Genomic DNA, 17,801 nt, shown 5'->3' with positions numbered 1-17,801 from the left:
TTAGGGAATCATTGAAGCATTTATTTGCTCTCTGAAAACTGTTGGTACAAAATACCGTCGTCTTTTTGCATGAAATGGTGCATTGATGCAGTGTGACTGCTGAGGTGTTACAGAAGCTCCAGACTGGTTGCTGCTCTGGTGTCTGAAATTCCTCTCGACTCATCAGGCTGTGTGGTTTAGGTCAGGGTGAGTTTGCTGTCAGTCAAGCTCAGTGATATCACAGTCATTAAAGCAGATATCGGTACTTCTGACTGTCAGCAGCATCCAAGTTTTCCTGGGAAATGAAATTTCTACAAAAAATTAGTCAGCAGTGGAGTCAGAGTCCTCTAAATGTTCTCTGGTAAATTCATTGCTGTGCTCTGACTTTTTCCATCACACTTTTTTTCCTTCCACTCAACTTTCCAGCAGACTGCTTTAATGCAGCGTTCTGTGAGCAGCCAGTTTTTTTTGTGGAGGTTTTGGTGACTAGCTTCCAGTCAACGTTCAAGACAGCAGTGTTTATCATGAACGTGTGAGCCATAAAATACAAATGTTTAACTTAAACCCTTTTATTGCTGCTATTGTAACTAAAATGCAAAATTATGCAAAATGAATTTTAATTGGATTGTTTTCTAATTGAATCAGATGTACCTGTAACCACAAAGCTTGTAATCCCTATAAAATTACATCTTTACAAAATCTATTGATTACATTGCTACAGTCTGTAATAAACTGAGGATTTGTTTAAATATCAAGGCAAAACTTGAGACAATAGAGAAAAGAAATAGGAATGTTAGTCTTGTTTCATGGAATTTTAATTTAATTTGTCACTGATTGCAGATTTTTCTGTACATAAACATCACCAAGTTTAATAGTGTACACACAGACAGAGACATGTATTGGCAGAGACAGTGGTTAAAATACCGTTCAGAGGGGGGAAATCATTAAAATGAGTATCTGGAAACCACCATATGCTAATCAAACAAAAGGTGTCAGATTTTACACAAGAACAAAGCTGCCCTTAAAATCTCCACTGACAAATTTTGTGCATAAAGCAACTGAGAAATGATCAAAACGTTTGAAAATTGAGCAATGAACAAATAGGGGCCAAACCTGTCACCTTAAATTTTGGATTTTATTATCATTTTTCTTTTACACAAAATGTTTCACAGTTCATTGTCACCATCACTCCACTCACCAGTTGCTTGGCAACCAACTCCTCCTTGGTACTGATGCAACCGCTCCTCTCTTCGAAATTACAGGCTCTTTTACAATATTTAGCGGAAACAAAACTAACAATAGAACCGTGTGGAAAAATTAGCTAATGAAGCCGATGCTGTGTGCACTGCTTACATCTGTTGCCTCTGTCAGAGAGATGCGAGTAAATGATGGGATGTGTGCAGGTTAGCACTTTGGGTGGTTGTTTTATTGCTGTGGCTGGTCGTTTATCCAGATGTCGGCTTCAGAGATTCTGTATCTGGGGCTCCGGTCTGGGCTCGAGGAAGAACCAGGCTGTGCACAAGAAGATCTACAAGATAATTAAACATATGAGCCATTTAGAGGTGAGAGGAATGGATCGCTTTTATGTCTCTTAGGCGTGTGCACCAGGGGGGTTTGGCTTAAATTGAACTGTCAAATTGAGAAGGAAGTGTTTCATGAGAAGCAACAGTCATGTCCTTCTAGCTTGGTTTAAGTCTGCCTCATTACAAAAGGTTGTAATTATTTAATTTCAGAGCAGTGTCATTAATTCAAGCAGTGACCTTAAATATGATTCCAGCTGCAGAAGCACCAGGAAAACCTTGTGGCACATCATTTCTTATCCTATGCTTTTAAAGTCAAATTTATCCAATTTACCAAACTAGCTGCATGCTGCCAGAGATTCTGCTTGGTTTGCTCACCAAGGTTTGGCCTCCTGCAGGGTGAGTCTCTCTGGCTGGAGTCGGAAGAGGCCGAAGTACTGTCTGTGGAGTTGGACTTGACAGAACGGACAGATGGAATCGCTGCTTTTAAAAACTTCTCTTTGGGCTTTGCAAGTACTCGAACTGATGCTGAATTGCTCCACTCTAAAACCAAACAAGAAAAAGATCCCAGACACAGTCAAGTTGGAATAAAGCCTTGTGTTTCTTTCAGGATTCCTATCCAGTTTTTAAAAAAATTATTTAAATGCATGGATTTCCAACTCTCGGAAAATGGGGGGGAAAAAACTCACAGAATATGGAAAAATGTTTCATTATCAAAAAGCAAAAAAATAAATAAATAATTGTGCCACATTTGTAAGGAGTGCATTTGTGGGTCAAACAATTAGGGCTGCATTTAAATGTCTAAAGTGAATTTCACACATTATTTGAGCCGTAGGCCTTAGGTCATGATCTTTAACCTGGGATGTTTACATGCAAAACAAAACTTTTATTTCTTTTTCCAATAAAAATAGGTAAAATAAATTACAAGTAGTGACTTAAATAATTTATATCCAGACATTACATGTGTAATCAGTTTGAAATAGTTTGCCTAAATTAGTACAGATGACCAAAAAATGTTGTGAAATGACCCACAGATTTACCCGTGTTTGATATCTTGCAGAAGATGGCGACATTGAGCTCCAACATTGTAGATGGCCAGAATTTGATCTAAATCCGTCAGAAAAATGTGAATATTTGACTCATACGAAATGTAAAATTTATAGGAACTCCGTTCAATGCAAGTAGCTACAAACTGATTCAGGCAAATAAAACCATAACCAGTGTATTATGTTGAGTGTTAGTACCAGAGTGCTCCTCAAGTCGAAATCGGCCAAAGCAAAGATGAATCCTCCACTGTTTTCTCACATTCTCCTTCATCAGACAGTGGAACAGGAAGACAAAAAGTCCTGGAAGAAACGGGTTTTGGAAAGCCTGTAATGAATCGTGATCCAAAAGACACGGTGAACAAAAGACACGGATTCAAGAGTTCACTGGAAAACTACAGCCACCATACTGCGTCCCTCAAAGCCTGCCTAGTCCAAGTATGCACTTAGAGTGTAAACTTTGTCTACATAGATCACCCAGAAAAAGGACCTGCTTAAATAAACCATCAAACTTATGATACTCATGCTGATCGCTTTTTCCAACTCATCAGTAAAAAGTTTTGAGCACATCTAGATTTTTCTCTGCTTAGTTATTTCTAATGAGGCCATTGACCTAAAATTGACACATATTGACAACAACCCAAGTAATTACAATGAAATCAAAGCAAATTAAGATGCGTGTAAAAAAAATAAAAGGACAGAGAGATAAATAATAAATAACTTCCCAATATTGGTGATTGAATACTTTGTGGGAGAAATCTTAAGACGTCTCTTGTTTAGAGAATATGGTTGATGGGAAGTATATTCATCTCATGTGTAATTCCATTTTTTGTTTACCTATAACTTTATTTGTGGGCTGATTTGCTTAGATTTCTTTGAATGTGTTGATTTCTTGTGTTGTTGCCAGCATCTGGTGGGACTTTTATGTCAAAAACCTCATTAGACATGTAAACAAAGAGAAACACTGACATGTTCAAAAGCTGTTTTACCCAATGTCTGAATTTCTCTGCGCAGAACAGAACTCACCTTGCAGGGTGTTGAGTCCGGCGAACAGGTACAGCAGAACTACCCTTGCTGGTGCCCAGGTAAAGAAACCTACAGTCCATGTTAGCCCGAGTAAGAAGGTGAGACTGGCAGCTCCCTTCAGGTCCTGCAGCACCCCTCTCCGGGTCCCGGCCGGGCTGTTGAGCCGCATGCGGCGGATCTGAATCAGAACCACCACAAAGACCTAAAGAGAGATCCATAAAAACATTTTAAACTTACAGAAAAACGTGTGCAATTTCAAACAATAAAAGATCATTTTGGCTGTAGAACAGGCTGTATTATTGATATCTATTTAAATTATGAACTTTCTGATAGTTTTGTATGATTAAGGGCTTCTCAAAACAAACAGCTCTGCAATAATTATCTATTCTGAACACAACTGAAAATGTGTGCATAAAATATGATATTTACCCCGATGTTGAAGAGAAAGATCAACCCAGCGTAGGCAACCACAGACACATAATACGTCACATTATCTTGAAGCCAGCAGCTGTTGACAAATTGACAAAATGTTATGGTGCAAAGGACAGAGGAGGAAATACTGCAGACAATGTGCTTGTTTAGTCCCACAATTTACATATTAAATAAATAAGTATGAAAGGAAACGTAAACTTTTTCTGCAGCTACAGTATGTAACTCAGACAAGTTCTTCAAAATAAATTAAACTGTGAAAGATGAGTAGATACCAGACTGATATCTTACAAGTTATCAGAGTTGTCCAAAGGTTGGAAAGTGTGCTCAGCGTTCCCAGAGAAACTACCGTACGCATCCCGATTCACAACGAGAACCACGATGCAGATCAGCAGAGGAATACCTGACGAAGAGTTAAAACCCCAACAAGTGATGTTTAAAACACCTTGCAATTAAATAGTAATTATTGAGCTACTAATTGGAATTAAGCTTTAGTTATAGCTTACCCCATCCCAGAGCACAAAACTTGAGGATATACGAAGGAACATAGACGTTGAAGACTTTAACCAGGGCAAAGTACATGTTGACAGCCTCTAATCCCATCCAGGTGAAGGATGCTAGGAGGAAGTAGTGCAGCAGGGAGGCTGCTGCCACACAGAGACCGTAAACACTCCAGGAGGACAACCAGGAGTTGACCAGAAACATCAGGTTCAATCCCAGCAGGGCCAGAGAGAGGTTTATGAGGATCTGAGAGGGGTAGTCTCTACGAAGCTTTCTAGAATGGAAATGAGTGTCAAAGAAGAGGAGGAGACAGATTAAAAAATACTTACAGCCCTGCAATTCAGACATTTATTAGACAATACAAATGTCCACTATGAAAGGGAAGATAAACTCACTGACAAATGTAGTTTGAAAGTATGTTTTATTAATCTTGACACAACTTACTCATAGGCCATGTACGTCAGAATGGTGATTCCTAAGAACAGGGAGGAGACGCCGCAGCCAACATACGTGATGATAGTCAGGATCTGTTCATGGAGCGGGTCCAGCTGAGTCCTGGACACGTCCTGGAGAACAGAGACATTTTCTTCACTAGATGCCTCTGCTGGTTTCAGAGATCGTCTGTACAGTCATTTTTAAGCCTTGCCGTAGATTTTCAATTGGATTTGGGTCTTGAGTTTTACTGCTGCAGCTCTTCCTGTTTATCTCAGTTTATTGTGCTGCTGAAACTTGAATCTCTGTCCTAATTGTTCCCACCAGGTTTTTATTTTTTAGTCTTGATCTGCATTTAGATCCTGCTTCCTTTTCACCATTGAAAAAAATGCTTTCCTCCAGCATGATGCTGCCACCACCTCAGCTGTGTGCTAGTGTTGGTTTTCGCCTTAGTGTTCAATTCAAATTGTACATTTCAGTTGTAAAAGCACAATAAAATAATAATGAGTGGGAAAACATCTGGCAGGCTCTGCTCAGTATCTGAACTAAATTATAAACTTTAGTTTGGCAGAAAACAAAAATGTGTCCATTTAGACACATCAATATTATTTAAAAGAAAGAAACTCAATATTATTATTATTTTTTATTTTTATTTTTTGCTTGATTTGAAATGATTGTGTTTTAGTTTTTTGGGACTATGTTTTAAAATCATTTAAAAATCAAAAAATGTCCAAACATTGCTTTTCATTTTCCAAAATCTAAACTCTGAGTGCCCTCTGCTGCCCAAATCTTACCTTAGCTGCCTTACTGGGTTTCTACAACCGCAAATATTACTACGATTTAACGCTTATAAGATTAAAATGTTAAAATCTTCACATTTTAGCTCTGCCTGTGGCACCTAAGAAACGGAGCTTTCTATAAATAAAAATATCTGTAAAAAGGATTCGTACCAGAAGAACTCCAAAGTGTGTGAGATGATCGCAGAGACATGTGGTGTAATCAGGGGTGCTGTTATATTTTCGGCAGCCGTGATCATCCCAGCCCCCGTGTCCGTCTAGATGTCAACAGTATTTTTTTTAAATCAATTTCTGTTCAGTATAATGAAATTTTCCATTTGAAAAAAGACCTACTGTTTTTATTGAAGTTCCAGTACACACACTGCATTTGTCTGTCATGCTGGAAAGTATAAAAAAAAAAAACCTCATGATAATCTCATTTATTCATTCCTGGAGTGTGTAACGTTGTTTTTAATGTTTCTTCTACCGGGCTAGACTGCAGATGGTGGAGCATGACTTTAACTTCTTCATGAAGGTCTTTGATTGGTGAGCTGGCGTTGGACACACTGGCTGACACCACAAAGGTGCTGAGGAAAGGCTCCTGTTCATTCACCTGATACTGGAGACAATAAACATCAACCACTTTCCAAAAGGCCAGTTTGAACAAAATTATTTTTTCATTTTGCTAGTATTCAGTTTTCTGCATCGTGTACCTTAAAGAGTAGTGGGTTGGCGTAGAACTGAAACTGGATTCTAGGTTGGTTCTGGTTCAGGCCATTTTGTGGGAAGGTGTCCTGCAGGACAGACGGCAGGGAAATGAAAGCCACCGTGCCATCTGACGGATACCTGTTAATAAAAATCTACATCACAGAAAAGAATATCCTTAACGTCACACTGCATTCATAAATATCTTCATATTTACTGCTTACTTTGAACAACTGGAGAATCAAGCATCAAAACTGTGATAGTGCTTTAAAGATTTAGAAAGCAAAGTCCTTTCAGTTATTAAATATGGACTTTGTTTTACAATATCTTTTCTTTATTGGTTATGATATTCTGATGCACCAAATTCAATTATAGTAGACTGGATGTTAGATGGATGTAGAGTACTCTGTAGTTTAAGTTCATTCAAATGAATTAGGTTCTGCACATTTCTGTTTGGATGTAAAGATGTGATGAAGACCCTTCATAATTATAGTAATTATGAAGGCTCTTCATAATTATGAATTATGAATTATTGCAAAAACCTTTGGAAAAAATATATTAGGACAGTTCAAAAGTGGGACTTTTTATGTGATTTAGAAGTCACAGATTGTTTGGATAGCTTTTCTTTATTTAATAAATAGAATATATATTTTTTACAACATTACCACTTAATGTGTTATAGAAAAAAATCCCATCATTGTTTCATATCATTGGATTATTTTGTTCCACTAAAAACAGACTTATCTTTACCAGGCGTCTCAATAACTGAGACCTTCTGAATTCTCTGATCTGAAAGGTGTTTCACTACCTCAGGCTTGTTGCCGGACCAATCAGAAAGAACTCCAAAGCTCAGGCTGCTAAACTGTCCAGGAGCCACGTCCACCACTGACAGAGCCACAGCTCGAGCACCGAGCGTGTAGGAGCCCTGGTAACCCACCATTTTGTCTCCCACCTCCTCTGTGAGGTTCAGAATGCTGCAGGTAATCACACATTTTACATTTAGACACGTTTGAGCGTAGCTGAGGTTTTACTTGAATGCTTAAATCTGCATCACGTCCGTACGTGTTAGTAAACGGCCCCAGGTTGCTGTTTGATTCCAGTATGTTGGAAATGGCGTTGATCAGAGCTTGGCCAAGATCTGGTGTGACAACGCTGACCCTGATGATGTCCTTCAGCTTGTTGAGGACTGTGACCAGCTCTTTGTAGATGAGACTGGACTGGTTTCTCATTAAGTCCTTAATCATCTTCAACACGTCAAATGCATTTTCTGGAAATAAATGACGCAACAGGACATAATGTGACTGTCAGGACTTTGAAACACTTTAAAAACTGAACAAATTTGTATGTAGATCTGATAAAATAAAAAAGACAGATGTATAGATAAAGTGCAGTTTTTAAGCATATTATTGTAATTAGTTTTAACGTTAACTGTATGATTTGAACTGAATGTTTTTAAACTCAGTACTGAATAGACTTTAAAAATTATATAACAGAAATGAAGAACACAAAAAGGAATGTAAATAAATGTTAACAGACCAGGAGTGACTTCAACATGATCCAGATCGGGGATAGTTTCCACCACTAGAGGGCAGTTTTCAAGGTTTGGCTCCATCCAGTGAGTCCACTGGGACAGTTTACTGTAAATAAATAAATAAGACTTAAGACTCATTACCAATTAAAAACACAAGTAGAAAGAATAAATTTCAATGTTTTCCTCTATTTTCTGAGGATGTTTAGAATATGTTGTCAAAAGAAAGATATTGTTGTGATGTTATACTCATATTTCATCTACAGTCTGTTTCCAACTGCCCTAATGTGAATGGGAATATAAAAATGGAAAGCTTAATCTGAAAATCATTTAACTTTCCCCTTTATTGTCTTTTACAACAGAGCCATTAGTAAAATCTGTGGCACTGAGTCAACATAAAACATGGACAAAACAGAGCAAATATGTACAGAGATAATCGATACTCGGATAGGCCTATACTTGTTGATGCATTAAATTAATGGTGGTAGTTGTTCAGCTAAATGAATGAGTCAATTATTTGATATCCTCTGTAAATATCAGAAAGACAAACAGATGTTTCTGTGAGGCAGCACTCTGATGTTATTGATGCTCCAGTTTTGTGCTCCATTAAGATTTATATTGATGTTGCTGAAAGGATTTATGCTTCAAAATAACATCCAACTTTAACAACAATCAGCAGCATTTTTCAAATTAAGTTTTTTAGCTCATGATTCTTTTGAATTTGTGTATATTTTCAGTTTTCTCCTTCATCTAAAAGGTTGCTGATGTAAGTAATGCACAGGCAGCATGTGATCAGTTTTTAAAAACCACAGAAGCCCTTCATACTGAGAGGTCTCACCAAAGTCGGGTTGCAGAGTACTGAGGGTCTTTGGGGCATGGATATGTAGCATTTTGTCCTCCTGCAGTGTCAGGCCACATGAACAGGCCTTTTAGGGTCTGCTGGGCTTCAGCAGCACACTGAATAACCGCTAAAAGGGAAACATACATTTAGTAAGAGAGTTTCAGCTTTTCAGCTGGTTATGAAGGTGTGTGGACCTCAGCTGTACTTACATATGAGACATATCTTTATGTCGTCTGCTGTTATGGAGAACAACCCATTGTCATAGGGACTCTGGAGACAGTCCCGTATTTGGTTTTCAATTTCCTGTTGGACTAAGTGCGTCAAAACTTGGACCTGGAAAACGAAGCTCTCTCTGCAGACAGAAAGACGTAACAATGAGCTGCAAAGATCTAAAGAATTAACGTGAAAAGAAGAGCAGAATGTAAGTGCTTATGAAATGTTGTTTACACATTTTGAGATTTAAAAAAAGAAAAAAAAGATTTAAAACTGAATGGAAGTTATCTAATATGCACAAAGATATGCATTTTTATGCTGCACTTAACTTAGTTTGAAACGTTTTATTGCACAACATCGATTTTGAACAAGCAGTACCTCGAGACTTCATCTGTCAACACCTGGTGAAAAATAAGAAAAAAATGTTTAAAGAAAATACACAGCAGTTGTAACTGCTCAGACATTTATAATATGCAGTCAAATTTAAATGTTCATTCTTAGCTTCTAATGATTCATTTGAACTGCTCTCTTTCTGTTATGGAATCATAGCACAACATTTTTAAAGATGATATTTTTGGACTTCCTGTACCCATGAAATTAAAAATGATAAATATATACATTCAGCTATTATTCTCTCTAATATCCTTTAACAAGTTGCTTCTCAAACACATTCAGTCTTTTAGCCACGATGACAAGTTGAATGTTTGGTGGAGTGAAGATGATGCTTTCAGACCTGAAAAAACATTTGAACTAACTACCAAGTATGGCAGTGGCAGCGTTATAATGTGGGGCTATTTTCCTATTAGAGGTACTATTGCATTGCTGAAATTGGGTAAGATTATAAAAGCAAAGGACTTTCTTTTGCGTTTTAAGTCCAAACAGATTCATAATCCTGGCAGAATTATATTTAAGATCACTTAAACACAACCAAATAGTTTGTTTCTGACAATAAATTGGACAGGCGTCTCTAAAAACATAATAAAGAAATGTTAAGTATCATTAATCCATTTTTATTTACTTTTCAATTTTTTTAAATAATGTCAAAATGTGTTTGCAAACTTTTCAATAATCAGTGAATTTATTGGCATGATTGCAACCAAACCTGTCTTCTGATTTCTGACCAGAAACATGTTGGTCAAATTAAATTGATTTCTTTAAGTGTAAACCTCCCAAGAGTTTGAATCATGAATCATGTCAATCAAAAAAGTCTGTGTTAATTTTTTCAAGTTACTGATGGACTTTCACTGAATAAATAGGGATTTATTCATATCCCTACTTGTAAGTCTAATTTTGAATCTGTTTGGATTAGACATAATTTACAATTCAAACTTCTAAATCCATTTCTTGTTTTTTTTTATCCTTGTGCTTGTATGCTCTGTTATCAGTTCAACCCTAAACAAACAAATAAATCATTCAAGGCCATAAATTTATGATGATGACAAGCGGTTGTACATTTCTCCCTGGAACATGGACGTACTTTAAAGTTATTTTTTATAAGCTTTGTTGTGTACGTTTGCAAACCAATAAAGAATTTTTATTTGAATTTTTCTGCAAATATTGGATTTAAACAGGTTTATTTACTTACTTGGTTTGAGTGACGTTTCCTTTTAGGATGACGTCTGAAACAATGAGAGATTTTATCTTATTTCTGACAGTTTCTATAAATGTTCTTAAACATTGTTGTGATAGTTTCCTCTCATAAAACACACCTTTCTGTTTTGGGGAGCAGCTGCAGATCCAGCACCATCATTAAGTCATCAGGCAGACTCATGTTGAGCTGAAATGAAAAATGTAATATTCATCCTGGAGATTTATTTGTTTAAATAAGATTTTGGCTGTTTTTTTGAGATGTACCCAGTAGGGAAGGATCTGCTGTGGGTCACAGTCTCCCGTTATGGAGACGTTCACTTGGACTTCAAAGTAAAGTTCTGCTAAGAGGATTGAGACGAATCAGAAGCTTTCCTCAGGACGTAGAGCAAACAGAACATGCGGAAGGTGCTACCAGACCGACCAGAGATGTTTCCAGGGGTTCTGGTGACGGTGTTGGTTGTGGTTTCTTTGGTATCAGAAGTTGTGCTGATGGTCGATGTTTCCAGAGTTGTTAATTGGGTGAAAGCAGAGGATGTCATGGTGGTTTTAAAGGTGGAGGTTGTGACAGGAGAAGACGTTGTCATGACAACCTGAGGGCTGATTGTCGTCATGGAAAAACGTTCTGGAAAGGAAGCCATTCATCAGATATTTTGAAGGTTTCTTGTATTATCCTGCTACTACTGAGATCTCTTTCCTACCAACAGGGGTGGTGTAGATGGAGCTGGTGTCAGCTAGGAGCCGCAGCAGACTGCTGGGGTCAGTGAAGGGGTTTGAAAGGTCAGTGCACATTTCTTTTTGAACAGCCGCAACATCCCACTTCGGGATGACGCTGATGTAAACAAGGCAGCGGAACCTGCAGGGCGGGAAGAGAGTTAACGGGGTTTCTACAGACAACTGTAGGAAAGCCTGAAAAGAAATCTCAACATACTCTGCACTTCACATCTATATCTTAAATTTCTTTAATTTGTGCCATTCACAGCCAAAAAATGACCCAAGTTATCTCAAATATGATCACAAGTGATGACTCTTAATATAATCGTTTTAGTTTAGTTTGAGGGTTAATTGTAAAGTATTTGCTTATATGTAACGGCCCTGGTCAAAATATTCTGATCAGTACAATCTGTACTGTTGCATAGCAATGTTTGTTCATTAAAAGTATTAAATAAACATGGATTTTACCTGGAAATATTTTCAGGAGCCCATCGCATCTGGAGCAGAAGAAACACACATTTTAGATTTTATTTTAAAAGTTTTGGTTATTTTTCTTGCATTTGTTGTAAAACTGACTTTACATTAGCCAGTATTAAGAGGGGACGGGGCGTATCAACTGACATATCACAAAAAAGTCATTTGAAGTTAATGTGGATTGTTTTGTATTAAATTTGCTGTGTGTTTACCAGCCCGTCTTCATAAGGCGTTTTTATGTGTTCCTCTGTGTCAGATCTGCATGAGAGATCACAGAAACTTTGCTTACAGTTCAATAGCTCCACTGTAAAGCAGTTTAAGTAGCATAAACCAAAGGAGTTTTATTGGAAGTATGCAATATATTGAAGTTGTAAACTCAGATAATTTTTTCCCTTACCTGATTACTTCAAACACAGACACTCTGTATAAATAGATTTCAGTCGGTAAAACGTGTCTGAGCTGCAGGATCAACAAACATAACCAAAAATATTGTTTTACCTTGTGGTTCTTTGCAGTTGAACAAGGAGAAAATATTCTAAAACAAACTACAAACCCCTTAAATTAATCTATGCAAACATCAGTCATGACTTCTGTATATTTCTGTTAGTGCATCTAATCTTTAACACATTTTAGCTTTAGCAAAACTATTGGTCACATCCTGAAAAGGTCAGTTCAGATCTGCTTGCATAATATGCAGTAAAACTTGTAAAGACAGAGATGATGTTTGCTCTCCTTACCCAGCGATGTGCGATGTCTCTGGCTGTGTAATGCTCAGTCGTGTTTTTGTCGTTGCGCATGATCACAAACTGGAGATTCACCTCATAAAAGGACCATTCTGCCAAAATATAAACCTCTAGTTAGGTAAAAAGAAATATAGATGAAAACACACCTACACTTTATATACTGCTCAAAAAAATAAAGGGAACATTTCACTTTAATTTTGTGTGTGGCTCCAAATCCAGGCCTCCATTGGTTAATACATTTGATTTCCATTGATGATTTTTGTGTGATTTTGTTGTCAGCACATTCAACTTTGTACAGAACAAAGTATTCAATGAGAATATTTCATTCATTCAGACCTAGGATGTGTTATTTGAGTGTTCCCTTTATTTTTTTGAGCAGGGTATATAGTTTCACACATAAAACTTTATATATGAGTGTAAATCCCAAAAGTTTACAAGCGTTTTGTTTAACATATCTCAGATTCATTTTATTACTTTTTTTTATGACAAACTTGTGTTTGTTCTGTATAAAAGTCAGGAAATTAGGTTACAAACTGTTAAACTAGCTGTTCCTCGTCTTTACTTTGAACCTCAGAGTCAGTGAGACAAACTGAAACCACACACACTAAAACGGACGTCAACAACACTGTCCGCTGTTATTTCCAGCCCTGGTGAAGTGGCGCCGTGCCCTGCAAATATTCATACACCTTCACCTTTTTTTACAGTTTGTTGCATTAAAAGAAGAAATTTCAATGTAAATTACTTCGATCTTTATTTGAGTAACATAAAAATAAAATTAAAAGAATTAACATATTTTTCTTTTACAATTGACAATCTGAAAAGGGTATCTTTCACTGTCTTTTTAACTCAGATACCACAAAATAAACTCTAAAAATCTCATGGAGTATTGTTAAATTCATATATTACTTATGGAAAGCAGAGTTGGGTAGTAACTAGTTACTTTTACTCAGTTACATTTACTTGACTAACACTTTGAGGGGAAAAAAAGTACTTTAGGAGCAATTTCACTATGCTGTACATTTTACTTTTATTTGAGTAATTTGAAGTATTTCTGCTCTTATTTGAGTAAAATGTCTGGATTCTCAAACCACTGAATGAAAAACAAACATGTTTTAACCAAAACACAGACACACACCTATAGTTTTTGTTAAAGTTTCACAAGTTTTTTTTATTGATAAAAACTGATTTGGAAAAAACATATTTTGCCTGATTTTATTATTTTTTGTTACTTAAATGAATTATTGTCATTTTCATCCTTAAATTACCAAAATTTCCACTCAACTTTACATTTTGGTCCCTCTGATTATGTAATTTTTCGATATTAAATTATTAATAATTTGATTAGTAATTCATTACATGAGTCAACTTTTTACCAAATACTTTTTTACCCTGACTTGAGTAATTTCTTAGATGGCTACTTTTTACTTTTATCTAAGTAAAAATATAGAAGTAGTTCAACGAGCTGTACACATCACTAATCTGACCTTTAGGGAGAGGAAGAAGAAAACCTTCTAGTTAAAAATGTAAGAATGTATCACAAGGGAAGACGATAGGCTAGTTGCCAATTTGTGTTGAGGGCGCTGTTATCATACGCTTCTGTACATTTTGTCATTGATTGTAGAAAGGCTTTTATATATGTTAAATAAAGCACATCTTGGCAGGCTTTAATCTGAGAGCAGTGGATATGAATCTAATGGAGATGAGACCGGAAAAAGCTGTAAATGATTGTGACATAACAACCTATTCAGATTCAGTTAGGAGAAACAAACTCACCACATTGCAGGCTGGTGTCACGGATCGGGTCACAGTTCACCGTGTCCCAGTTGTCCCTCATCCACTTCACCAGATCCCCCTCTGTGCATCTCTGTGATGTCACTTCCTCTTTGCTTCGTTCTTTCCCCCATATTCGAAACAGGGAAATTTTCCCCAACATAGCGCTGTACCGAATGATCTCGACGTTCCCATTGTTGATGGTGTGTCCGACCCCGAGTGTGAGAGATCCATTTGGGGCCAGCTGGCAGCACAGCGATGGAGGGATGTTTGTGTGAGCTGAAAGCAAAAACAGAGGAGAGCAATCAGAAAAGTTGCTCTCAGACAAAAACTGCAGCAGTGAATCAGTTTTATCATTCAAAGCAAAGCTCACCTGCTGTCATGTTAATTAGGCTCCCGTTAACGTAGAGGGCAGGCCTGTCCTTCGTATGGGACCAGGTGAGGCACAGGGTGTACCACTGCAACAGCTGGAGGTTGATGTCCTGACTGGTCCATTCCTGTCCAAACAGCCAAACCACCAAGCGTCCGTCCTTCCCGCCCAGCCCCAGCTCTGCATACTGAACCTCAGGATGACGATACATGAAGATTGTCCAAAATGAGGAACCCTTGACCAAGAGGTGATCAGTTAGTTATCATGAAGTCATGAGTCAGGATACTGTTTAAAAGAACAGTTTGTTCCTCTGCAGTACCTTCTTCAGCTTCACGTTAAGGCAGACGGTGAGTTCCTGCAGGGCGGGGATGAACACCTGAGGCTTTAGGATCCAGTGGTTCGATCCAGTCAGGTCAGCCACCTTCCCCCACAGGCTGAGCGACGTCTCTGACAGTCAGATGAAAATATGGTAAAAGTGAAACTTTTTGCATCCTTCCCCCTGTCATAACATAAATGTCACCATAAACATTATAGGGATTCTTGACTTTTTGTAACAAAACATAGAAAACCTGTCTGTTTAGTCTGTTTGTGTACATCAGGTGTTTCTATCATTGAAGAGAGAGTCGTGTTATCATGATGTGTCTTTGTTCCCCACAGAGACTGACTCTTTGGATCTTGGTGTCTCAAGGTTGTAACTCTTTACTGCCTGATTCAAATGACTTATTTCCATTTCCACTCACTTGTTTGTCTCTTCCTACCTCATTTGATGACTAAATGACAGATTGTCTTACAAGCCGACACGCAGTATGTTTGTCTGCTTTACGGATTTGTTGTTAAAACCAGAATCTCCACTGGAAGCTGAGGAAAGAAGGAGGCTTTGTCCCTTTGCATCATCATGTTCCATGTAGGCAAAGGATGAGCAAATTGTACCATCTGACTCTGTTTTTGATTGACTTTTTCTTTGTCCAAACAGATTCAGAGTTTAGATTTATGTCAATTTTATATTCATCTCTTCATTTATGTTCATTTCAAAGAGCACAGCCAATTTCTGTACGTTTTGTGATCAAAATAGTTTGTTAAAGACATTTTAAGTTAAGTTTTTAAGGTTTTAATACCTTGTCAGTTTCCAACTTAGTGTTTAAATATGTGGAGTTTGGTTTTACTTTTAAGATCTTGAGTATGAACAGCTTAGAATATTTTCCAAATTTTTTCCCTTTTCCATTTTTAAAGGACAAATATCTGTCAATTCTTAGTTCATGCTGACGTTTCACATTAACAATTTGGCCAAAATGACTCAGGTCTAAATCTGTCAGATGTTTGAATCATTTTAGTTTTAACTGCATATTAAATTTACGCATCACATGTTCATGTTATTACTCAGTCTTTCTATGTTCTTTATTTTTCACCAATTTATCCCAGTGTGATTCTAGAATCAGTGTGAATTAGCATCATCTCTCTACTGGACACCAGATCTAAAACATTCTAAAATGTTTGAAGAAAAAAATAACTAAATCTGCTGTTTTAGAATTTTTTAACAAACTAAAATAAATATATCAACATTTCTTCTGTTCTGAAAATCAGAAAGCCAATTTCAACAATGTGTTGTTTCATTTATTTGTGGAACCTGCAAATTGGACATTTTTTTACACTGAAATGTCCATGACTTTATTCCAAGAAATATCAAGAAAGTTTCAGACATTTGAGTCTGAAAATATTAACTTGTATATTGTCTTGTAATGAAAAATGTTTAGGAATTCTGTCATAAGCAGGAAAATTTTTTTGAGAGTTGCAGAAGTTACTACTGGAAAAAAAAATCCTAATGTCAAATTCAACAAATAGGAATTTGCTTTTGTATTTAAGAAGTTCATATAATAAATAGTTATGCTACCCTGAGTTTACTTCTTAGATTGTCTTGCTTACCCAAGTCTTAATCTGATTAGTTTATAATCTGAATTGTTTGCATTGGCATTTGAGAAAAGCAAACAAATGCAAACAAAGTCGTGTATCTTCATAAATTTCTGTGCAGAAAAATAAGCAAAAAATGTACATGCAGAAACTTGAACAAACTAAAAGTCAGTAAATAATTTACTTGAACACACACAGAGTGTTCCCATGTTGGTTTCCAGAATCACCATTCACATTTCACATGTGTGTGTTTGCTTTGGATTATTATGACATGTTTACAGCTGAAGCTGTAGCTTCCTCATGTGTTTTAGTTCAGCCTCGCAGACGGTGACCTTACTGTTAACAAACTGAAGTACTGAAACAGACTTCTGTTCTTAGAGACGCCACAAACACTTTGCTATAATTGTGTTAGCTGAAAACATTCACTGTTGTAGCATAACTTGTGGTTACTGATCATATTTCCTACCTTGCTTTTCAGCCACGGCTTGGCTTCTCAGCAGAAATACAGTCAGGAACAAAGCCAGTTGTTTATGTAAAAAAATCATCTCAAATCTAAAAAAAAATGAAGAAATGAATTGTAATTTAACAATAAACACTTTTAATACATATGGTAAAATATAGCTGTAGATATTGTCCCCCACTATCATAAAATAATTTAAATTGACTCTTATCAATCATCTCAAAATAAACCCAGGATATCACAGTTAAAAAAAAACAGTTCTTACCGTTAAAACAAACCCCAGGACAGCAAAAGAAAACCTTTCACATGCGTTTTCCTTCAGGTTCTCAGCAGCTGCAGCAGCTGATGGAGGGGTGAAGCGGTGTCTGCCTCTGATTGGTTCAGGTTGCGTAATTATGACCACACAATAAAGAGAGAAGAGCAGCAGGCGTATGTTCTGTGTCTTTGTGTAGTTCAGACAAACGTGAACTATTGCTAGATAAAAACCATAAATTGAAATGTCATTGGTTTCGACAAACATTCATCCTGTATATCTATATCAGTACACAAGTTTTAAGGCAGACAGATTTTTCATCAATTTCTCTGGTATAGGTTTTATGGTGGGGATTCTAAGTGAGCAAATAAAATGCAAAGTTGGCAAATAAATTAACCCGACCACAAAAATATTATTTGTATATTTACTTTAGCCATGCTGATGGAGACATTGGAATAATGGAGACGACAGTGGATTTCACCACTACTTTAGTCACATAGTAAACCTTAAAAAAGTTTCCTTTGCTTGTGTT

General features: G+C 36.8%; 1 protein-coding gene across 1 annotated transcript; it reads right to left on the bottom strand.

Moving 5' to 3' along the window:
- Positions 1-1,098: 1,098 nt before the first annotated feature.
- Positions 1,099-17,582, bottom strand: adgrg4b (adhesion G protein-coupled receptor G4b). The gene is made up of 31 exons (XM_015009255.2): positions 17,023-17,582; positions 14,971-15,098; positions 14,655-14,886; positions 14,285-14,560; positions 12,506-12,603; positions 12,166-12,227; positions 11,981-12,026; positions 11,763-11,791; positions 11,282-11,436; positions 11,005-11,205; positions 10,848-10,921; positions 10,703-10,770; positions 10,579-10,612; positions 9,372-9,394; positions 8,990-9,132; positions 8,778-8,907; positions 7,948-8,048; positions 7,474-7,678; positions 7,220-7,385; positions 6,420-6,566; positions 6,194-6,325; positions 6,061-6,106; positions 5,881-5,984; positions 4,943-5,064; positions 4,504-4,772; positions 4,289-4,400; positions 3,998-4,076; positions 3,569-3,770; positions 2,744-2,845; positions 1,878-2,042; positions 1,099-1,507 (listed from the first exon to the last, which is right to left on the bottom strand). Exons 1-31 carry the CDS (start codon positions 17,201-17,203, stop codon positions 1,425-1,427), a joined length of 3,915 nt encoding a protein of 1,304 aa, XP_014864741.2. The 5' UTR covers positions 17,204-17,582; the 3' UTR covers positions 1,099-1,424.
- Between the last annotated feature and the right edge of the window lie 219 nt (positions 17,583-17,801).

The sequence above is a fragment of the Poecilia mexicana genome, unplaced genomic scaffold (assembly GCF_051168715.1).
Source record: "Poecilia mexicana isolate PSO_F unplaced genomic scaffold, ASM5116871v1 scaffold_14, whole genome shotgun sequence".
In the NCBI taxonomy this organism is placed as follows: Eukaryota; Metazoa; Chordata; class Actinopteri; order Cyprinodontiformes; family Poeciliidae; genus Poecilia; species Poecilia mexicana.
The sequence above is the reverse complement of the archived record's forward strand: the minus strand, read 5'-3'. Positions and strand labels throughout refer to the sequence as shown.